Genomic DNA, 24,215 nt, shown 5'->3' on the forward strand with positions numbered 1-24,215 from the left:
GGGGAGCAGTCGGCACGCTGGCCAAACCGCTGCAGCTTGCTCAGGAAAGGGGAATCCGAGGGGCTGCGGTTGCCTCTAACGCAGAAGCGTGAACTTCCAGCGCGCTTGGCTGCGGGTTTTCCCTCAGAAACGCCGGCTTCGGAGCCCGGAGGCGAGCCGGGCCCTCGGGGCCGCCGCCACGGGCGAGGCCTCGCTCCTGCCGACCTACAGGCAGCGCAGCCACAAGCCGGGCGCCGCACCGCCCATGGGCGGAAGCCTCTCACCGGCCGCAGCGGCCACGAGGCGGCAGCACGCCGCCCCCCGCCAGCCCGAGTCCCCGCCGAGCTCCCGCAGGCCCCGAGCCGCCGCGCCCGCCTCCGCCGGGCTTCGGCCCTCGCAGCCCGCGGCCAGCCACAGCCTCACGCACCCCGGCGGCAACGCCATTGGCGGGCGCTGATGGCAGTCAGCGACATCCTCGCCAATCGTAAGGCGGCGGCAGAGCCCGCCCCGGGCTGAGGAACCAATGAGCGCCCGCCGAGTCCCAGGAGCGGGAGAAGGCGGAAGGCCTAGCCAGCGCCAAGTGCCCGCCGGGCACAGGTGCTCCGAAAGCGTTGCGGGTGGCGGTCGGTAGGGCCGAGTGTCCCGCAGCGGCGTGCCCGAGGAGCGGACCCGGCCGGCGGCGGCCGAGAGGCGAGCTCGGCGGCCGTGCGCCTCGTTAGTCCTTATTACGTCATCAAATCGCGCATTAAATCGATCCCTTTTCCATTCCCGGCCGGGTCGCGCCCCGGCGGCGCGGCGCCCCGCGGGGTGGAGGGCGGTTCTGCCGAGTACTCACCACGAGGAGCCCCTCGCCCCGCCGCACCCGCTCCGCCGTTACCGCTTCCTGCTCCCTAGCACGCTGGAAAGCGGGGCGGGTGCCGGCCAATCGCGACTCGCATTCCCGGCCTGCCCCACGCGAAGGAAGTGACGGCAGAGTCACCTTTCACACAAGGCGCGCAGGCGGCGGCGGGCGGGGCTCGGCGGCCCGTTGCATTCTGGGAGCTGTAGTCTGCGTGCGCCTATGCGTGCGCATGTGTCACTACGCGGGGCGGCGGCTGGGCGGCGCGGGGCTCGCGCTGCCGGGGCGGGGCTGCCACGGGAAGCGCTGCCGAGGGAAGCGGCGGCCCTGGCGGCCGCTGCGGGCCCCGCGCCACCCTGCCCGGCAGGAAGAGGGGCGGCGTGGGGAGCGACCGGGGCGGCGGGCTGGCGCCAGCCGCGGGGCAGTGCGGCGGCGGGGAGGCGGCTGTTTCGCCCCCGGGAGAGGCGCGGCGGGTGTCTGACGGCGGGGAGAAGAGGCAATTAAGTCCGCCATTAAGATAAGATAAGACAAGGCGCCGTTGTTGTTCCCAGATCTCCAGCCGGCGCGACCGCCCGCTGCGGGCGTGAGCGAACAAGCCCGTGCGAACGGGCGCCGTGACAAACGGCGGGCGCTGCCCCGCCGCGGCATCGGGCCGCATGCGGGTGCCGCCTGATCGCCGGCGGGAAACGCGTCCCCTTTTCCAGAGGTGCTTGTCCGGGCCGCTGCCGTGCCTGCTGCGAGTGACGCGTACCCTGGCCTGGCCTGGCAGCGTGTCCGTGCCCGGCCCTCCCTGACAGCCCTGGCCGCTCCCGGGCCTCTCTGCTGCACCCTGCTCTGTTGCACAGCCGCTGTTCCACGCAGGGTGCGAGGACCGTGGTCTCCTTCCACAGCATAAGCCGAGCGGTGTCACAGCGGCACTCAAGTGCAAGGCCACCGTTCTGTGCAGCGGTGCCCAGCCCTGACTCGGCCCCAGGGCCACGCAGCTGAAGACGCAAACCCACCAAGCAGCCCCTAACAGAGCTCCTGGGTTATCTGCCTGAGGCACCTTAAAGGAAGCAAGTGAGTGGCTCTGGCTGCAACCAGTCCCTCTGCTGCCCTGCCTGGGAGCTGCCAGCCTGAAATGCGAGTTTCTCTTCTAGGCCCCTGGCTGTTTTCTGTGAAAACAAACTCATCACAATAAACCGGTATAACAAAAGACAACGATCGCCCCTTTGGCATTCTCTTATCACTCATGACAGCAGAACAGCTGCCCCGTGCAATGGCTGTGCGTGCCTCATTAATCCTGTGAGTTAACTTCTCCCAACGCTTCCCTGGTGCCAGATCTACATGATTATTTCTGTCGTGCCCACCCAAAGGATAAATGCCTATGAGGGTTGTTCATGACTAGGCAGCTGTTCAGCACAGGAATCCTACAGCATCGAACACAACATAAAATATACGTCATCCAGTCAAAATTACTTTCACATACCCTTTAATGCATAATCTATTAGCTGAGACTGCATAGTGTTATGTAATGCAGTGATACAAGAAAGTTTGATCCGTACAAGTGGTTTGTAAGGTAATATAAAAAAAATCGAAGTAACTTTTATGCCCCTTTTATTTCCTCATTGCTTAATGGCCTTGCTAATGTGCCGATATTATTGCTCTTGTTAGCAAGTCTGCTCAAACAATAGTTCTCTATCCAGGAGTTGTCTGCCACACCCATTCTTGTTTTCAGGTACCAGCAGGATAAGAATGCTGATGCCTCCTGCATTTAAAAAATACAAAGGTTTGCTTTAAACTGTTAGAGATCTAATTTTTAGTTGAAAAACTTCATCTCTAACAGTTTGTAATTCAAATTGAAATACAGCTAAAGTTACTACTATAGGACCAAAAAATAAGAATTAAAAATTTTGATCCCAGCACCACCTACGTCTTCAGACATGGTTGTCGAGTTTGGGGCTTGTTTTCTTTAATTTGGGGGGGGGGGGGAGTAATAATTTGGTGGTTTTTTTTTTTCCATGGCATTCTCTCTGTGTTTATCTTTTTTTCATATGGCTTCATCCTTGTAACACTTCTGTCAGATTACATGGAAGCTTTTAAATAAAAAATTCATAAATTGTCCTAATATATTTTCAACCATAAAGTTAGACTGACCTTTCACTTTCCAGGTTCTCTTTCTCATTCTTTAGAGATTGGTGTGCTGTTTCCCACCCTGCATCCAGGATTTCTGAGAGTTATGTTACAAACCAATACAATTTAGTCACAAATCTCAAAATAACCTGGTTTATAGTGCATTTTATTTACACCAGGGTAAAAGTTGTTAAGCTAGCATCCAAATTATCCATAGGTCTAGTTCAACCTGCATTATCCGTTTGTACAGCTAAAGATTCCCAATGTTTCTTTCCTTTTCCAGGTAAGGATCGCATCAGTGGCACTCTGGAGAAGGCTGTATGCATTAAAATAACCTGATAAGCCCCCTGAACACAACATTCAGCTGAGTTTGAGAACAATCCCAGAGCACAGATGTTCTCTTCCAGCTCTGGGCTTCTCACAGCAGTGTTGAAGAAGGCAGAGAACACCCAGCCAAGCCGAGTGCTGGTTTCCTCTCCCAGGGAGATCTGTGAAGTAGCAATCAGACAAAAATTAATACTAAACTAGTTGTAGAAAAGTGTGAATCATACGTTTCCCTTTAATAAAGAATACCCCACTTGTCTGAAGAACTAAGAGAACTAATAAACTGCAGATGTGACTGCAGAAGGCGAGTTTATGTGCAGGATCGGGTACGTGGCTACCTTCCCAAAGCACTTGACTCAGATTATAGATGAAGGCCAAAAGGGACCAGTAGTTAGTTTATCTAGCACCAGGCTATTTCACCTGGCAGCCAACGACCTACACCAGACTTGCTGGAGAGTTCTGACTGGCTCCCCAAACAGTTCTGAAAGCAGATCAGTGCTCACATACACACCCAGATCTCCCACCACAGGGTCTCCCATCAGGACCAAATGATTCACTCAGGGAGGTGCAGAATTCAGGTAGATACGGTGTGGCCTTTTCTGGTCTCTTCTGTTTAAACAAGCCTTATGAAATAACTGCTCCTTCCTGTAGTGGTATCAATCATTTGCAAGAAACCTTCTCTCTGTCGGGTGACTCGGCATGTCTGCATTGCACAATGATTTGTTTTGCGTATGAAAGGGCTTTACTTGTCATGCCTGGAGCAAGCCAGATGTGTGCTGTTACACAAGAGAGAATCATTTCTGTACAGCCCCTTTGGTAGGTATGCCCAGTGAAACTGGATCACTCACTGTTTATAAAGTTTTAAAGGAAGGTACATATGGGCTGTGCCTCTGGCAGCTGTTCTGTTAATCCTCACCGCTCCTATTTCAAGAGGGGAGGGAAGATTTAAGGAGTTAATGAAAGAACGATGCTGGAAACTGTAAAATGCAGTGCTTGAAAACTGTCATGTGCTGCATTGTGAACTGATACTAGAAATCCTTAAACCTTGTTCCCGTGACATAAAGATGTCAGCTGGTTCCTTTGTTATCTTTATATTTTCAGAGGAAATGCACAGCTAGGACAGGATGTGCGTTTATATCTACTCAGTATTATCTGTTGCACTTCAAGCTCCACGCTAAATCTTATCTACTGTGTGCAAGTTTCATATTTTTGTGTCCCCGCGACAATCGGCTGACTAGTGAAATCAGAGGCATCAGTGTCTGGTGAACACTGCAAGAGAGGGTCATTGAACTCCAGCATTCTCTTCACTATATTTTCTTTTATATTATTTTAAGTATCTGGAAGAAGTGGTGTCTGTCACTTTCATAAATCATAGTGATTTGGATTCTGCAGAATTATGGGAAGTGTAAGAAAAAGATTTGTGTAGTGGCTTGGAGCTTAAGTAGGTGTTGAGCACTTTGAGTGCTCTGGTTTTTGTCCTGTCATCCCAGAATATAAAATTATAAAGTTATGGAACCATAGTATGGTTGGGGTTGCAAGGGCCCTTTAAAGATCAGCTAGTCCAGCTCCCAGTATAGGTCCATACTTGTCTGGGAAACCTCTTGAGGAAAGCCTCTGTTAAAAAGTTACCTGTGTTAATTGTTAAATATATGCTGTGCCTTTTTTATACAGGTATGCATGGTGCATCATGAGCAGAAATAACACACACACTTACTCGTTGTTTATAAACAAGATTTAATATATGTAGATATTACCTCTTCAGAGGTAACCCTGATTTTCACAAGCAAATCTGCTGCAACCTGATTTGCAAAAAATGTTTTTGATTCGTGGGCGTTTTTTGATAAGCAACAGTGAACATAGTACAGCAAGGCACGAAACGTGGTGGTTTTTCTTGTTTCATTTAATAATCCATGGAAATCTATGCAGTCTGGAGACGATTAAAGCTAAACTGGCAGAAAAAGGTTTTGACCCATCCTACCATCAGTGCTGCAGAACGAAGTATTACCCATGCAGAAACATTAATGGATTATTTTACATTACCCCTCCTTTCAGCCATGTAATCTTCCTAGAAAACCACAGACCTGTGGACCATATTATTGCTGGGAGAAATAATGCCTGGCTGGTAGGTTCATGAAATTTTTGCTATGGAATTTACTTCAGAGCCTAGAGAGAATCAGGGAAACTTCCCACAGGCAGCTAAGGTAATATTAAGAGCAATAAAAAGTAGAAAAGCAGGCAACCTAGATATAATTCCTCCAGTATGTAGGGGAAGGGTTTTTTTCATCAAGAGCTTTTTTCTTCCAAGCACAGCCTTTCATCCATCAAGTGCATCTTCCATCCACACAAGACTGTGTGGCACACTGACCGTGATGATTACAGCAGCAAGCAAAGCGGTGCCTTTGCACACTCACTGAGGGAGCAGCTACCAAAGCATGTGGCAGCTACCCAAGCATGTGGCTATCAGAAGAGCACCTGGCCCCTGCCTGCTCTGCCACTGATGTTCTTAAGCCCAGCCTCAAGCACGATCCACTAGGTTGCCCTCAGTCAGTGCCTGAGCTGCTGACTGCACAATGATTTGACCAAACAATGGAGAATGAAGTCCCACATTTGGGTTCTGGTGAAGCAGATCTCTGAAATCCTACGTGATCCCTTAATTGTGTATTTTCTAACCTACGTGGGGCACATGTCTGTGTTAAAGAATCAACAAAAATTTTATCATTAACTATAAACATTTTCAAGAAAGACATCATGAAGTCTTTGCAAAAAGGGAAATATAATTAAAAAGCATTTATTGTTAATTATTACTGTTATTGCAGTCATGGGATCACTTATGCATTTAGTTTTCTGGTCTGTCTCTCCTTCTGAATGCCTGCTAGCTGTGTTGGAGAAAATGTTCTGCAGCTTTGTTGCCATGATTTTTAAAGCACTACAAGCTTTTTTCACTTCATGTTCTTGCTTTGTTTCCTCTTCTCGAGCTCTTTCAGGAAATCTGGCAATGATTGTGATGCAGGATCAGCACAATTCCCTACTTTGTTTTTCTTCTTTTTTCTGTTTTTGCTGACAAGAAAAAAGTTCAGAGAAACTCAGCTTGCAGTTCACAGAGCTGAGTAAAGAGCTGGGGGTGAAAGACAGGTGTGGGAGCTGCTCAGCTGTTCCACCATGAGACTCTGACTCTGGGCTCTACTGGGGGTACTACCACTTTCTTAAACACAATTCTTAAGACTGTTATATGCCTGTTATGTAAATAAAAACTAGTAACTAATGCAAGGCATACATGAGTAACATTTTCAACATGTCTTCCTGCCAAGAGACAGCCAGTAAAAGATGAAAGCCAATGTCAGCTAGAAATGAGGATTTACCAAAGTAAAATGTAAACCTGGGACCCATCTCTCCTGTAGTTCTGCAAGGCTGAGCAGCCAAGCAAACCTCTGCTGACTGGAGAGATGTTGGTGCATGATGTGATGACTCTTTCTTGTTTAGGACCAGGACTCACACACTTTTCAAGTTCCACAAGTTGAGAGAGTCCTTTTGGAACCGGGTGAGGAGACTCAAAGGTTGGTCTTGATGTTACTGCCTGTAATTAGGGAACATGATATGAAGGGTGTTCATTGTGAATTCTCAGGCAAGCCAAGAGGTCCATCCAAACGCACCTGAACGTAAGAAATAATGGCAATTTTGGACAAGCAATCAGTAGTGGCTGCTTGAATTTTGCAGGGCAGGTTTTTATCATGTCTTTGCAGTGGTGTGGAATAGTGTGATGGTTCATGCAGGTGACTTCCAAAGGTGTTCTCAGACAAGATGTCATCGTATCTTCTCTACTCTCACCTTCCTTTCAGAAACTGAGTTATTTCCTCTGTGTTGCATTCTGCACCCTTTGTTCTGGAATGCTATTACCGTTCTACTCTGAATTGGACTTTTCCTTCAGCCAGCCAAAGCCTAGAAGATCAAAGCAGTAAGAAAAATAGGAAGACTGCCAGTGCCAGTTTGTCAAATGTAAAGGTCTCCGATCTTGGCTGGGCCACAGTTAGTGTATCACAGAAATAATGTTCTGTATTCAAAATTTTACTTTGCCTTCATTGTTACCTTCAAGAACTGCATCTGTGGAAAATAAAATATAGGACTGTAGTACCAGAAGACTGGAGACTTCTCTTATTCATATTTCATCCAAAACACACAACAAGAAATGTGTATTAGTTAATAATTACAATTTTCAGCAAACACAAGAATTCTTCAGGAGAATAGGTTCTGAGTGTTGACTGTAAATACCAAGTAGCTGTATTTCAGTAACTTACACTGTGGTTGCTCAACTTTTTACATAGTACTGTCTGCTGAAGGGAAAACTTGCCAGCCAGTGTAGCTTTGTTAACAGAAATCAAATCTGGGCAGGGGCTGAAAGCTAGTTCACCACTGCTGACTCTTTAAATAAAGGCACTGGAGACAACAGGAAAGGTGTTACTGTAAAACAGCTGCTGTAAGTCCTCCTCACGTATCATGTTATGTTTCCTGATATGAATCAGATAAAGATCTGACTCTTCCACACTTCCATCAGCATTCAAAGACCAGAGGGAGGGAGGCAGTCTGTGCAGGATTTGATTGTTGCAAGCAGGCGTATCAGCACAGCTCTCCCTCTGCTTTCATCCCGAACACATTCAATAAACATTTCAGTTCTCCCACCAGTCCTCAGAAGGTCAGTATTGATTGACAGTATTTCTTTATCTACAGAGACCACTTGAAGCACTTAGTTGGAGTTTATTATAGTAGTAGGAGGACCAAAGACAGTTTTTACTCATGGTTGGAGTAGGTGGCTATCAATCTCAGCTTCCTGTGTGCTGCAGCAACAAAATGTATTTTGTTAAGTTAAAAGTGTCACTTGGACCAATCTACTTTTGTAATTCATTTGCAGATCGTTTCAGCAGTTGGCGAACAGTTTGCTACAGAGACTGCTCTGATGCTGAAATGGCAGCTGCTTTTGAATTCCCAAGGTGGAGAGAACAGTAAAAAATGGTTTATGTAGCCAGTTGCACTTAAAACTACTGGTAGACTTGCCCAAAGAAGGACACACTAGATTTTCTTCACAGTGCAGAGCTCCAGGACTATGCAACCTGAAAAGAAGTACCATCAACGATCAAAACCATTCACTATCATGTCTTAGAAGCCATTTTAGTTTTCCAGATCCCATGTCACGTAAAACCAGCTCCATCTTGCACTCAGCTTTCTGAACCTGTCCCTATGCTCTCTTAACGTCTCCTGCAATGTTTGCAGCCGCTGTTGTGCTCTCAGAAATATGTCACCCATTTTAAAATCACAATTCAACAGTTCTTGAAAGAGAGCTTTTTCAGAAATATCCCTCTTGTTCCTTAGCTGGACCCTGTTTTCACTTCAGTTTACATGTATTCTACAACAGGTAAGCAAAGAACAGACTTGAACTTCCTGCAGGGTTCACTGTATGTTGTCACTGAATCCCACATACAGTGCTCTCCTAGCTTCCATTCCATGGCTAGGGTTCAGTGCAGTGAACTATGCTTGGATGACCTGCTATAAATAATTAACAAGAACTTGCTTGTACAGGTATTTCTGGTGAGAAGCCTTTAAAGTCACCTAGAATGAACTGGTGTGGATTCAGCTGATGAATTACTGTCCTCCAAATCTCCCAAGGACAATTACTGGGTAGTAAAGACTTTAATGGGAATTGCATGTATTATCATAGAATCATAGAAAGTATAAGGTTGGAAGGGACCTTTAGACATCACCTAGTCCAACCCCGTGCAGTAATTAAGGACATCTTCACTAGATCAGGTTGCTCAGGGCCCCATAAAGCCTGACCTTGAAGATCTCCAGGGATGGGGCGTCAACCACATCTTTGGGCAACCTGTTCCAGTGATCCACCACCCACATATTGAAGATTTTTTTCCTAATATCCAACCTAAATCTCCCCTTTTCTATTTTAAAACCATTACCCCTTGTCCTACTGCTACATGCCCTCATGAACAGTTCTTCCACAGCTTTCTTACAGGCCCCTTTCAGGTATTAGAAGGCCGCTGTAAGATCCCCCTGAAGCCTTCTCTTCTCCAAGCTGAACAAGCCTAACTCTCTCAGCCTGTCTTCATAGGAGAGGTGCTCCAGCCCTTTGATCATTTTTGTGGCATTCCTCTGGACATGTTCCAACAGCTCTGTGTACTTCTTCTGTTGAGGGCTCCAAAGCTGGACACAATATTCCAGGTGAGGTCTCACTGGAGCACAGTGGAGGGCCATAATTCCTCTCTGGCCGCACTTCTTTTGATACAGCCCAGGATGTGGTTGGCCTTCTGAGCTGCAGATGCACATTGGTGGCTCATGTCCAGCTACTCACCCACAAGTACTCCCAAATCCTTTTCCTCAGGGCTGCTTTCCAGCACATCATCTCCTAACCTGTACGGATAATGGGGGTTTTCCCCACCCAGGTTCAGGACCCTGCACTTGGTTTTATTGAACCTCATGAGGTTCACCTGGGCCCACTTCTGCAGCGTGTCTAGGTCCTTCTGGATGGCATCCTGTCCCTCTGGCACATTAACCTCACCACCCAGCTTGGTGTCATCAGAAAACTTGCTGAGGGTGCACTCAATCCCACTGTCAATATCATTAATAAAGATATTAAATAGCACTGGTCCCAGTACAGACCCCCCCAAGGAACTCTGTTAGTCACTATCTCCCATCTGGACTTGGAGCCATTGACCACCACCCTGTGGATGCAACCATCCAACCAATTCTTTATCCACTGAACAGTCCACCCATCAAATCCATATCTCTCTAACTTAGAGAGAAGGATGTTGTGGGGGACCATGTCAAAGGCCTTGCAGAAATCCAGATAGATGACATGCGTAGCTCTTCCCTTGTCTACTGATGCTGTTACTCCATTGTAGAAAGCCACTAGATTGTTCAGGCAGGAGCTGCCCCTAGTAAAGCCAGGCTGGCTGTCACAAATCACCTCCTTATCTTCTATGTGCCTCAGCATAGCTCCTGGGAGGATCTGTTCCATGATCTTCCCAGGCACAGAGGTGAGGCTGACATGTTGGTAGTTCCCAGGGTCCTCCTTTGTTGTAGTTTGGCATAGTTGGGTTTTAATGGAGATTGGGGGTGCTGCTGAGATGGCTTCTGCAAGAAGCAGCTAGAAGATCTCTGCAGGCCTCAGAAAGTAAACATCGGCCGATTCATGGCCAGAGTTGCTGCTGACCAAGGCCGAGCCCTCCAGCAACGGTCACAGCGCCTCTGGGAATCACGTTTAGGAGAAAAAAAAAACACAGGCAGGTGCATTTTGTCACCAGAGAAGAGAGTGAGAAGATGTAACAAGCTGTGTGGAGAACAAGGCCAGGCCTGAAGGAGAGTGTGTGTGTGTGGGAAGAATGAGGCAGTCCGGATGCCCGAGAGAGAGATTCCCCTGCAGCCCGTGGAGAGGACCGTGGTGGAGCGGGTGTCCCCTTGCAGCCCACAGATAAGGACGAGGAGCAGAGACTATCTGCAGCCTGTGAAGAGATTGATCCACGCTACAGTAGGTTTGCTGGGGAACTTGTGACTCTGTGGGGGACCAGGCCGGAGCAGTCTGGGCCTGAAGATCAGCACCCTATGGTAGGGAGTCCTGCTGAGGCATGTAGTGAGGAGATGATTCCCCGATAGAGAGGACTCACGCTGCAGAAGTTTGTGGAGGACTGTCTCCCATGGGTGGGACCCCATGGTGCTGCAGGGGAAGGGGGTGTGTGTGTGTGTGTGGAATGCCCCCCCTGCAGCTAAGAAGGAAACAACTTGGGAGGAATGGACTGAAAACCCTTTCTAAAACTGGCAGTGATGTTTCTTTTCTTCCAGTCACTAGGGACTTCACCTGATTGCCATGACTTTTTAGATATCGTGCAGAGCGGCTTGGCAACTACCTCAAGCAATTCCTTCAGGACTCTGGGATGCATCTCATCAGGTCCCATGGACTAGCATCCTCATGGCTAAACTGAGGAAGTGTGTTCTGGACGATTGAATAGCGAGGTGGATTGAGAGCTGGTTGAAGGGAAGAAGCCAGCGAGTTTTGAGCAATGGGACAGAGTCTGGCTGGAGGTCTATATCTAATGGGGTCCCTCAGGGGTCAGTACTGGGACCTGTACCATTCAATATATGCATTGATGACCTGGATGAGGGAATAGAGTGTACAGTCAGTAAGTTTGCTGACAACACAAAACTGGGAGGGGTGGCTGACACACCAGAAGACTTTGCTGTCATTCAGCAAGACTTAGACAGCTTGTAGAGTTGGGCAGGGAGAAGTTTAATGAGATTTAACAAGGGCAAGTGTAGGGTCTTGCATCTAGGGAAGAACAACCCCAGGTACCAGTATAGGCTGGGGACTGGCCTGTTGGAGAGCAGTGTAGGTGAGAGGGATCTGGGGCTCCTGGTGGACAGCAGATGACCATGAACCAGCAATGTGCCCTCATGGCCAAGAAGGCCAATGGCATCCTGGGAAGCATTAGAAGGGGTATAGATCAAGAGAGGGGTAGTAGATCAAGATAGGTCCTTCTCCCTCTCTACTCTGCCCTGATGAGACCACACCTGGAATATTGTGTCCAGTTCTGGGCCCCTCAGTTCAAGAAGGACATAGAACTCTGGGAAAGAGTCCACCAAGATGATGAAGGGAGTGGAACACCTTCCTTATGAGGAAACGCTGAGGGAGCTGAGTCTCTTTAGCCTGGAGAAGATGAAACTGAAGGGTGAGCTTATTAATGTTGATAAGTATGTAAAGGGTGAGTGTCAGGAGGATGGAGCCAGGCTCTTCTCAGTGATGGCCAGTGACAGGACAAGGGGCAATGGGTGCAAGCTGGAGTATAGGAAGTTTCTTGTGAATATAAGGAGAAACCTTTTCACTGTGAGGGTGACAGAGCACTGGGACAGGCTGCCCAGAGAGGTTGTGGAGTCTCCTTCCCTGGAAGTATTCAAAACCTGCCTGGATGCTGTCCTGTATGATTTAGTCTAGGTGATCCTGCTCTGGCAGGGGGGCTGGACTAGATGATCTTTCGAGGTCCCTTCCAAGTCCTAATGTTCTGTGATTCTGTGACTTGTGTATGTTCAGGTTCCTTAGATGGTCATGAACCTTACCTTCACTTACAGTGCGAAGGACTCTGCCTCTGTATTGCTGATGATACTTTTGAAGTCATGATTACAGTTATATCCTCTTCAAGACCAGATCTGTTAATTTAAGAACTGTCCAAATACAGAAAAATCAGAAGTTCTCTTTAACTTTCTTTATATTCCTTAGTCCAGATCCTTATTCAGTTTAATTATGCACTGACTCACCACACCGTACTGGAAAGCCTAAAGCTGCCTGGTGAATTCCTGGTGCAACTGTGCCATTCCTGTGGAAAGAGGGATCACTGATGGCTGTGTGGCATATGACATCCATATAGGAGATCTGTACAGATGTCCTGCCTTGAGCCCAGCATTTGCTGGTTCTTGATTAGCCATCCCCAACACCAGGAGCTTAAGCAGAATCACACCAAACTGCAGGAGTTTTCAGTTTTCTTCTGTGGATCATGGGACTGCCAGGTATTACCAAACATATATTGAAAAATGCAGAAATACAGAAGGCATTGTATATCTATGATCTTTTTTCCCACCTCTTGGGTATCGTCAGGTAATTTTCCTGTCCATCAAATTACAGGAGAAACACTGTCCTAGGCCCACTGAGGTGACATGTGGAACTTGCAGACTGAAAGAATAATGTCAAGATAAATGGAGGCAATAGGAACTAGGAATGCACGTAGATATTTGGCAACTGGGGTCAGTTCACATTTGTAATCTGTGCAGTGATAATGACTGAGGACATGTCTGATGAAAAAAAGATGTTCCTTGCTAATCACAGTGTGCTTCAGATAGGTTCAAGTAGAGAAAGAGGTTTAGTTATTACAATGGCATTTCCAAGCACACAACCAAAACACGTTTATCTGCAAGATCAGAGCTCCCTTAATTCTCAGTTTGTTTTCAAGTAGACATTTTACATGTATCAGCTATTCCTTCCTTCACTGAAACGATCTCCAGGCCCGGACCGGGTGATGTCAGCTTTTTTTGCTTCCTGTGAATTCTGAGAAGTGTACATCTGGTTATCTTACACTGCTCTGGATCTCACATGACAGGAGCACAAGACCAATACTGCACCAGTACCCTACTTTCTGGAGTTACTTTAACCAGTGAACTTGTGGTTCTAATTATTTTGCTGAATTTACTTTAATATTACTTCTTAGCCTTCAGTTAAATTACCCTTTGTTTACAGCATCTAGCCAAGAGTCTAAGGCCCCATAAACAGTCAGAAATTTGTTTATGTAAGCATTAAGCAAACCTCAACACCCTGTTTTGGTTGCAATTTATTCCACTATAAAGTATGAGTAACTCCTCTGACTTGACACAGTTACACTGTTATAAAATGAAAAGACGTGAGAAGAACCGGTGGAGACTTAGGAACTGGCAGTGGACTTTGAATTCCCCGTTTGTGACATCCTTCAGTCACAAGAGCAAAACAGACACTGAAGTCCTAAGGTCTCATGATGGAATTCGTGCTGGATCCGTGCTACTGCCTCTGTCCTCTCATTGTTTGCACATGTTATAAATCACAGACTTTGCTGCAACACAGTTACAGACAGCTTCATAATTCCATGTCCATTCAGGATTTTTTAACAGGAATCTATACGTTACTGGTCTAGATAGCAGAAATAAGAAACAGCAGTTAATTTCCAAAGACATTGGTTTTTCTGTGGCTTGATGCTTTGCAAAGTCTGAAAGGTCAAAAAAGGTCAAGAAAAAAAACCCCCAGCTCGGGAGGGGGATAGTTTATGTTCTGTAACAAGGGAAGGAGCTGGGATGTCCACCAGGACCATTATGCCACCAAAGAAGAAAGAGAGTAGAAACAGAATGATAATTATAAAAATTATTGCTTGGAACTGAAGAGTTGTCCAAATTAGAGCGCATAACTGCCTCCTGCAGAGACTGGAACATACTCAACAACTAAGAAAACACTTCCAGTGGAAAGCAAAATTAAGACTGAAGACAATTACTTCTTTAGAAACTATGGACAAAGGGCTACAGGAGCCTACTAATTAAAGGGGGGTTAATATGAGAATGGTAGGGTCAGACTTTTAGACTATAAATTGAACAATTACTTCTTTATTCCACTAATTGTAAAAAAAGGTAGAAGTGGATTTTTTTTCCACATAGACAAATGCTTCAGACTGAAGTTTAAACATAGTTAGGGTTTTTACATTTCTAAACCAACTGTTTTTCATCTACCTAAACCCACAGCCAGCAGTATATTCCTTACCACTTGCTTTAAGACAGAGGAACTTATTTCTCAATAAATCTTGAAGCATGTAATGATCTTAGTTAAGGTGAATGTTATAAAGCAAGATGCTTATGGTTTATCACTATGGATGTTGTTAAGCTCTCCTTAATATCATGAAGTTTATAATAAATATAACAATAATAATATAATAGTAATTTTTGGCACAGTGATAATTGCTAACAACAGCTGTTTCTCATCTTTCTGCCACGGAGCTAAGGGTCTGCCACTGTCTCTGCACACTATGTGGGAGGAAGTGACCACGGCACATTTTCGTCCTCAGTGTGCTTTCCATAGCAAGGTAGCTGTTTTAAAAGTGAGCTGCTTCAGCTCAGTTTACTCTGGATGCTTCACTCTCCTGTAGCGGAGCTGCCAGTCTCAGCAGCACTCAGCGATGCTACATGCAGCTCACAGTGCAGCACTTGTTGATCCAGGCTCGGGCACATCCCTCCCTACAAAGCTGAAAAGGAACTGGGAATGGAGTATTGCTCTTTATTTGACAGTACCTCCATCCACGCTGCAGTAACTGGCAGGAGACCAACTGTCAGTCGCTACTGTGCAGCATTTTATTCCTCTCCCTACTAGTTGATCTGTACCAGCTTTGTTTCTTTTTGGCTGCTTCAGTGCTCATTTAGGAACTGGCAGATAGGATGCATACTGAATACTTATGTCCAGCCGTAAGCGCTGTCCTGAGACAGGAGGCCCAGCAAATAACCCATTGTATGGAATAGCAAAGGACATCATTACAGTTATGAGGGCTTGGTCCCAAAACAGGGAAGAATACAAGGATGTGTTTCCCTGACAATATAAGGAATGTGACCACATTCCACCTTTTTAAAAGGAATATTCAGTCCCAGTCTGACAGCTGTCTGCTTTCTGCATCGCGTCCTCCAAGATTCTTGAATACAGTTGCTGGTCTTTGTGCTTCTTTCCATTGCCTGGAGTGTAGGAGGACTTCCACAGGACGAACCCCCAAGGCTGGCAGTTCCATTTGCCACACCCAAGAATGAGAAGCATAAAGTTAATCTCTGCTCATCCCCTTAAATGCTGAGGGCACACCGTGCTTTCAAATATTTGTTTCTCCATAAACACACATAAGGTGTACATCCAAGGAAATCAGACTCAAGTGAAAATGAAACACAATTCTCTGCCACTGGGGAAAGACAGCACAGAGAGAGTTTAACCTGAACGTCTGCCGGTACCTCAGTGTCGGTATTAAGAAAACCTAACTGAGCAATACGGAGAGTTAAGTGGCTACTACCAGTTGGTAGGACGTGGCTTTCATGGAGCTGCAGTGATTTAGATGGCTGAAGACCTGGGCTCTGACCTTTTAACAGAGGCTGGCAGGCTGGGAGGCTGTACAGAAGTGAGTTTTAAAGCCGAGTGACGTAATGGAGAGCAGTGGGGCGAAAGGAGCTCAGTTCTGCGTGTGCCCTCAGACAGGGCACACCACTCTCTAAGGCAAATAACAGATAAAGCACACAAGAGAAAAACTTGCCAGGTCAGCATTTTTATAAATAGAACCGCACCTTCCCGTCTCCCTGCTGCCACCACCGAGCCCGACAGCAGCAACTCCGGCCCACCCACCCCCCTCCCCTGACTGTACCACTGCCTCCAGCTGAGTGGGGTGACCAGCAAAGCACACAACCCGATATTCAAAGTCATTACATTAAAAGTACCTTGCCGTCCTGCACAGGAAACAGTTTCCACTTGTAATTAGTTAATGGAGAAATATTTTGGCTTCTTTTGCTAAGGGGGTTTGCTTTGCTTGCAAGGTCGCTCTGAGCGAGCTCCCTGAACTTTGAACTGTATCTGCCAAGTGAGATAAACAAGGGCTGTATAAATACCACAGCCCTCTTCCCCCCCGCTGTTTCCTTCTGCAGCGGAGCTCAGCAGGGCTGCTGAGGAAGGGGGAAGGAAAGGGTAAGTGTGCTGCCTTTGCTGTGGAAGAACCTCATCGCTTAAGGTTTGGTGGAGTGTCAGCTTGTTTCTCTGGCCGAGAAGGCTGACTGTGGAAATTTCCCTTGGAAACCAGCTCGAAAGTTGCAGTGTGGAGAGGAGTGTAACTCAGAGTGTAGCTTGTCCTCCGTGTGTGGGACAGCTGTTGCTGGGCGCTGTGTGCCAGAGCTGCAGAAGGCTGTAAAGGCGATAGCCCCAGAGTTTCAAGTGTTTATAGTGGGTATAAAGGTGGGCAGCTTTCCAGGCGTGTGGAAAGAGTCAAGGAAGGTCCCTGTCGGTATTGATCGCACCACAGCTTGATGCTGTAGCTGCTGTACCCGAAGTGCCTCGGTGGCACTGCATGAGGGAAGCATTAGGGACAGACAGATTTCACAGATGCTCTTGGCTTTGACGCAGCTCATTTTTGGTTTAAAATATCAACTATTAAAATTACTATTACTTTTTTTGTAGGCTGTGGCAAGATCATTGAAATGCATGTTATTTATCACAGCTTAATGTTTCAAAATATTCTGTGTTTACTGTCAGACTGATGGCAGCACTGAAGTACAATTCTGCAGCCTGGGACATGTTTGGGACCAGTTTTACTATTTTATATTTTTTCCTCAATATTTTTTTCCTGAGCATATTAAGACAGAATGACTATGTTAATGGAATAAAAGGAAAAAAAAATACAGAATTTCTCATATGCTTTGATTTTCGTAGACGTGAAATGGACTGAGCATGGGTAAGAGATTTTGTAAGACCTGAGGAATCCTGAAACTCAGTTTTCATTTCCTGTTCTTGCAAAACTGTTTCTAACGCTAGTGATTTTAAGAGATTTTTCTTCAGAGATCCAAATAATCCAGATGGCCTTCCAGAAATCTTTAAATCTTTTTTCTTTTTTACTGTCCCTGACAGGTTCTGTAACAGTTGCTGTGATCCAAACTACACTGTTGTTGCAAGTACTTCTAAGTCAGAGGAATTACTGGAATCTGGAGTGAGCTGGTCTAGATTCTTGCTGGTGTAAACTGGCATAGCTTTAAAATCACTGAAGTGATAAAACCAGTAAAGAAGTAATTGCAGAGAGGAAGAAACAAAGCAGTCTGATTCGTGGTATTAAAAGAAAATGCAGTCACTGTGAACGCTTTCCAGCTGTTCGCACACAACAAAAAAATCACCGCCCCTTTCTTGGAGGGGAACTCCACTGCAAAGCGAAAGAAACACAATCAAGCAGTAAACAAAGTAGCTCAATTGTATTCTTACAGCTGTTTATTTTTAAACCTAATGGAGCCAATATCCCGCTGTGGTTTTTGTGAGAACTTGAGAGCCTGAACTTTTAAGTGTGGATCTCATCTTGTTTATTTTCTCTCTTTTCAGATAAAGCCCAGCCATGTGGGCAGGGCTGGGGCTGGTTCTGGCTCTCTGTCTCCTCCCAGGAGGAGGGACAGAGAGCCAGAACTGCAAGGAGCCCCCAGAATGGCGTATCGGGGAGGAGAACCCGATGCTGAACTCGAGGGGCTCAGTCACGGTGGTGGCTCTCCTCCAAGCTAGCTGATACTTGTGCCTGCTGCAGGCTTCCAGGTAAGGTGACCTTCTCTCACGTTCTGTTAAAATGTGACTGGCCAATTTTTTAATGCCCCTTGGGGATAAAACATGTCCCCAGCACTGTGCCATGCAGGGGCACTCAATGAACTCTAGCTTCCTCAAGTGCCACCATCCCAGCTGGTGTATGTAAATGTAGGGACCAGGTTAACTCTCCGCAGGAACATTCTGCGCCAGGGGCTCAGATTCAGTATCTCTTGTCTTAGTCCTGGCTGACAGATCATCTCCATGTTTTATTTACAACATAAACACATGATCATCTTGACACTAATGAAACCCAGGGCACACGAAAACAAACATAGACGGTTCCTCAAGACTGTGCTGATGTTAGCAGGATGATTAATTGTTGCTAACTTCAGCAAAGGTGTTGAAACAGAGAAACATCATAATCCCCTGACATGTCTAGAGCACCTGAAATGAAGAGACCCGTGATTGCTTGTTTCTGACGTAGTATCTGTAGGGCAAAAGGCAAATTAAAACATGGACTTTTAATGTGCTTTCCCAGCACCTGTTCAGGGGTCCTAGATAGGTAAAAATAGGAAAATGCAGTGGACAAGGTAAAGACTGGCCTCTCAGAAACTAGAAAAAGCATTCAAGGGCATTATGAGTGTTACATTTCCATGCAAGACCTGGGACATTGGTGTTCTGGTTTTTTGAGCCAAACTTCTGTGCAAATGATCAGGTATGATGACAGTAACAGCAGCAAGAAGCTAACTCTGAGCTGACCAAAACAGAAATTGCATACAGGCCTTATCTTGGATTTGTTTAGTAATTGAGAAATCATACTGGTTTGAAAATCTGTAGTGTCGTTTTTGGAGCTTGATTTTAATCACTGTAATAACATCGTAGTTTCCCATCTAGGCTCCGTAACTTAGTATTATCAGTAGTCTTCGCAAAGTTTTAAAGAACTAGATTTGAAAATGTGGTGTTAAATCTCTGGGCTTTGTGGTTGTCTTTCAAGATAGCTGGGTTTGGTTCCGTACATTTTAGAAAGGCTTTAAAGAGTATTTCAAGTTCTAGACTGTTTCCTGAAATGGAAAAAAAAAAAACCCAAATGAGTTTTCTGGAGCAATTCAATAGGTCGGAAAGACATGAGAAGTGAAAAACCCCACACTGTACAGCAAGAAAGCAGCTTTCTGTATATAGAGCAAAGCAAGACTTTTGTGATGGGATGCCAAAGGAGAGACTAGTAACTGCCTGCCAGGTGATCTGCACATTCTATAGCCACCCTTTTGTCCCTGTTCCTTTAATACCCCTTTTCTGGCTATTAGGGAAATTAGGCATGTCCAGGTGAGTGGGATGGCTGTCAGGCTTTTACTGCAGGTTTGCTTTCTTGATTATTCATCTGCCTGCTGTATTTACAGTGTGCATTCTTTAGCCAGCTATGTTTTTCCAAAACCTTGGTATTTACATGAAGACACCAGATAAACCATGTTAGGCCACAAAGAGCATGAAAGAACTGCCAACAGAAGTAACATCGTATTCAGTGTGAAAAGAGATGTCTGCATTCTGTTGACAAGGTCAGGCACTGTGAGGTGTTGGCTGTTGTGGAGTCTGGTTTGGTGCGTGGATAGCCCTGGAAAATGGCAGAAATGTTTTTGTAGGGTGAAATTATTGCCATTAACTGGAGGAAAGTAACACTGACTGTAATAAAGCAAAATGGAGCATGTTAGCTTTGGTCGAGCGCGTTCAATCTTAGGATTCCCTGATGATGTACGGTCTTGCATCTTCACACTCCCCACTAGATTGGAGGACCTGCGAGTCAAGTTAGAGAATGAAGGACTCGTCAACATCTCGTATGTGGTTGTCAACCATCAGGGAACTCACTCCCAGAGGAAATTCCACCTACTGAAAGAAAGTGTGTCAGACTATATTAATGTCTACCAGCAAGATGAACACCAAGATGATGTTTGGACTACCTTAAATGGAAACAAAGATGACTTTCTCATCTATGACAGGTCTGTGTTTAGAGGGGAACATGAGAAAATATTTGCATGTATTTGGAGTAACGCTTTGTAAATGTCTATTTCATTGATTTCCAAAAAGCCTGGCTACTTCTCAACAGTGGCATCATAATAACTTCTAAGTTGCACTAAGTAAAGCACTTACACATTTCCTGTATAAAAGGAAGCTACAAAAGGCTGCTTTTGCTTAAGTAAGTTTGGGCTATTTTTTTTTTCTTTATAATTACTGGATTTAGATTTGTTTGTATTTTCAGACAACTGCATTACATCCATGCATGTGAAAGTAGAATCAAAAGAGAAAAGTTACCTGAGTTCTCATGAAAACATTTTGAGTGGAGTTGCTGAAAATGGCATGTAGCCATATGGAAAAATTAGTCTTCAGATGGAAACTTAAAACTTGTAAAGAAAACAGCCTTTTGATCATGGGATTCTGGGACACGTACCTTTTGGCAAAACCACTGATAACCCTTTACTTGAAATCCAGATTTTTTTTTTTCAGTTTTGATGTAATGGAAATTATTTGAGAAGTCCTGCACTTCAAACATATATATAATTACTGCTATGTTACTGCAGCAAACATTCTCAGTTCACACTGAAGCATAATTAACTCTAAAAAAGAATCAGAGAGTTACTTAGCTTTTTTTTAGAAACATGATGAAATTGCACAAATTAGCTAAATTACACTTGTGGGATGAAACTATAACTGGAATGATCTGTAGACAGTGATTGCATGCTACAGCAGCGAATACATCTACATGTAAGGCTGTTGTCGCATGACAGACTGCATGTAGTCTGCGGAAAGCTGACGCCTGGCCCGCAGTGTTTGAAAGGCTGAACAGTTTGTGCTGCTGACACACAGGATACACCTAGTCAATTTGTCGCTAGTTTGGCCGTGATCCGTTACGCTCTAGGCATGCCTGTCCTCACTGTGCCATTCTCGGCCAAGAACCTGCCTTTGCCTGCGGCTGGTCCGAGGGGCGCACTGCAGATACGCGGGCAGCAAGTGGTGGGGAACAGTGTTGACATTGCAGGTGGGGTACTTCACAGGAGCCCCTTGTGTACAAGTTCTGTGTTTACTCCAGTGCCTTGGAATGTACCAGCCGTGTAGGCAAGCACCTGCACACTCAGGCCCAGATGTGGGGCAAACAGGCATGGTGAGAATCCCCTCATGTACACTAAACCAACCAGTAGAGCAGAGGTACCGCAGTGCACGTTCCAATAAAAACACGTTACGCTGCGTAAGAACAACCACCATGTGTGATCCCTACACTGTGCAAACAGCTCTCCTTGTTAGCAAGGTAGGCGAGTGGTGAGTGTACCTTAGCTAGTCCCAAGTGTCACTGAAGTAGGGTTATAACATTAGCCAGAAATCATGCCTCACACTACTGGCTGATGCAGGTGAGTGCCAGGTGTTTGTAAGGCAGATACTGGTTTTGCCTGTAAACTGCTTGGACAGAAACACTCTTCATATGACTGACTGTACAGCGTGGGCAGGCTGGCATGAACAAATCAAGGCATAGTAACAAGAGATACTGAATTTTAGGTATGTAAGTAACCACAAAGACCTTTCTCTCCTTAGATGCGGCCGTCTGGTGTATCATCTGGGTCTGCCCTATTCCTTCCTGTCTTTCCAGTATGTAGAAGAATCTATTAAGATCGCATACTGTGAAAGCAAGTGTGGAAACTGCTCTTACACGGTACTTTCTTATTCTATTTTACATGTGCATATACTAGTGTCAGGTTTAACCCCCGCTGGCAGCTAAACCCCGCGCAACTGCTCGCTCACCCCGCCCCCTGCGGTGGGACAGGGGAGGGGATAGGAAGGGTGGAAGTAAGATTGCTCCTGGGCTGAGGTAAAGGCAATTTAACAGGTAATGCAAAAGCCACACACACAAGCGTGGCAAGACAAGGGATTCTTTACCCACTACCCCTGGGGGAGTAAAAGAAGGGTAGCTTTGTTTGACACGTAACTGAGGTCAGAACTACTTCACAGATTATAAGGAAGTGGTAGTACATAGTCATCAAAGTTCCATGAGAATGAATTTTTGGTCACATTATACAGTTCTCCAGCCCACTGTAGGCCTCATGCAGGCCAGGTGTGGGACGCTGGAAAAAGCATGCTTTTTATCAGCAACTACTTGAATTACCATTCCCAAAAGTCCACAGTAAGAGTCCAGTCTGGTTATCAGCTGTGCTGTGAAACAAGGTTCTGTTCGACAAATTCAGATCTTCCTTTAGCAAAGTAGCACAAACAATTCAAAACTGTGTTTCAGGATCTGCAAAAATGTTGAAGGTAATTAATATTTTACAACTAATTTAAACATAATGCATCACATTTAATGCAAGCCTCTGTTTTGCAGGAACCTGATATTGATGGTGTTTGTGAAAACATCACTAAAAACGCAGATGAAAAGCTGGCAGAGATAGAACTTGAACCACGTGGTCAACACTCACATCACCACGGTCAGCACAGACACAGGCACCACCACCACCACCACCGCGGGAGCGGTCGTCATTCCAAAAATGAGAACCATCAGGCTCCTGAATCTCAAAGACATCATCATCACAGCGGTCGGCGTCATAGAGTGTTTGGCCATTACAGGCATGAGCAGGCAGGTAGTCATGAGCAGGTAGACACTGTTCCTCCAGGAGAAAATGTGGAAATTGCACAGGATAAAAAGCTATGAAAAAAGGGGAAAACCAGCTGTAAAAACCAGTTAACTTGAAACTGGCAGACAGCATCAGACTCAACTTCTAGTAGCTGATGCTGTCATTGTCGACACCTTTTGTTTGAAGAGGTAGGAAATTCTGTCACTTGACAGTGTCGTGGAGCACTTCCAAATTCATGCAGGTGACATGGCCAGCTGTTATCAGAGGACATCACTGAATCTTGACAGTGACGTCTGCTCACTGCTGCCTGACAGACAGCGGCAGCAGGAGCAAGTGAAGGCAGTGACACCTGACAGTGACAGGAAGAAGCAAGGAACTGAGCCTGAAAAACAAACTAAACACCTTAAAAATGTAAAGAAGTCCTGCTACCTAAATTCATACAGTTAGAAGACTGGAAAAATTAACAGATCAGGTGTTGTTATTGCCCCCAGTTAAAAATCATACTAAGACAGGTGTGTAGGGTTGAAATATTGCATGGTAGACCTGGAGAGCAGTGCTCTTAGGATTGTACAGTACCTGTCAAATTGCATCAGTCAAAAGCTTCACGATATAAATGAATTTAATTGACCTGTAGTTTGTTTTTCAGTTACACTGGGAAGGTGTCTGCATTCTAGATTAATTTGTCTGTCTTGTTTATCTTCTGACATTCTGCTTGCATTTGTGAGGACACGAGCATAAACTATGACCTAGGGGCTCTTGTCTGATGTTTTGCAATCAAGAATAGAAGATAACCAAAACAGATACTTTAATCATTTTTTATTAATATGCAATGTATTCAAAAGTTTTTGTGTTTGTGTTTTTTTTTTCCTAACCTAGGAATACAGACTATGTACCAGAAAAACTTACTCCTAAGCAATGTGCCAAAACAATTCTATCTCAAATATAAGATACAAGCAGTAATTGCATTAAAGCAACAGATTGGGAACGCTTAACTTCAGTGGCTTATATGTGGTATCAGGGTCCATTAATACGTAGTACTACAGCATGTAAAATCCCACTAAATCAGTAAGATAATGCCCAAAGTGCAGAATCAGTATCAAAAAGAGAGAGGGGGATAACAGATTTAATCTCTCTTTAACGTTCATCTTTGTAACAGTGCTGAGTTTGATAAATCTCTATTGATTAGTAAGGTAATACACCACTTAAGCTCGTGTAATTTCTTTGTCTGTCGTTTATCATTCCTAACCTTTGATTAACTGAAGTAAAAGTATGGTTTGAAGGATTCCTGGATGAAGAAGAGAATATTCAAGAAATGAAAATGGCTTTGAAAGTGTACACCATAATTAATGATGGTTTAATAGGAAATTTATCACTCCTATAAAACCTGAGTCTTTTTATTGTGAATACTGATTAGCAAGAAAGTAGTCCAGAATATACACAGAATGCATGCCTTTTGAATATTTACAAGAGTGTTTTCAATAAAAAATACTTAGCTTTTCTTCATACTTTGTTT

General features: G+C 45.4%; 1 protein-coding gene across 1 annotated transcript; it reads left to right on the plus strand.

Annotated features, from left to right (window-relative positions):
• The first annotated feature begins 16,467 nt into the window (after window positions 1-16,467).
• Window positions 16,468-24,205, plus strand: SELENOP (selenoprotein P). The gene is made up of 5 exons (XM_084278765.1): window positions 16,468-16,511; window positions 17,904-18,107; window positions 19,874-20,086; window positions 21,672-21,789; window positions 22,453-24,205. Exons 2-5 carry the CDS (start codon window positions 17,917-17,919, stop codon window positions 23,053-23,055), a joined length of 1,125 nt encoding a protein of 374 aa, XP_084134891.1. The 5' UTR covers window positions 16,468-16,511; window positions 17,904-17,916; the 3' UTR covers window positions 23,056-24,205.
• The last annotated feature ends 10 nt before the right edge of the window (window positions 24,206-24,215 follow it).

This window comes from Gallinula chloropus, assembly GCF_964237585.1.
Source record: "Gallinula chloropus genome assembly, chromosome: Z".
Classification (NCBI taxonomy): Eukaryota; Metazoa; Chordata; class Aves; order Gruiformes; family Rallidae; genus Gallinula; species Gallinula chloropus.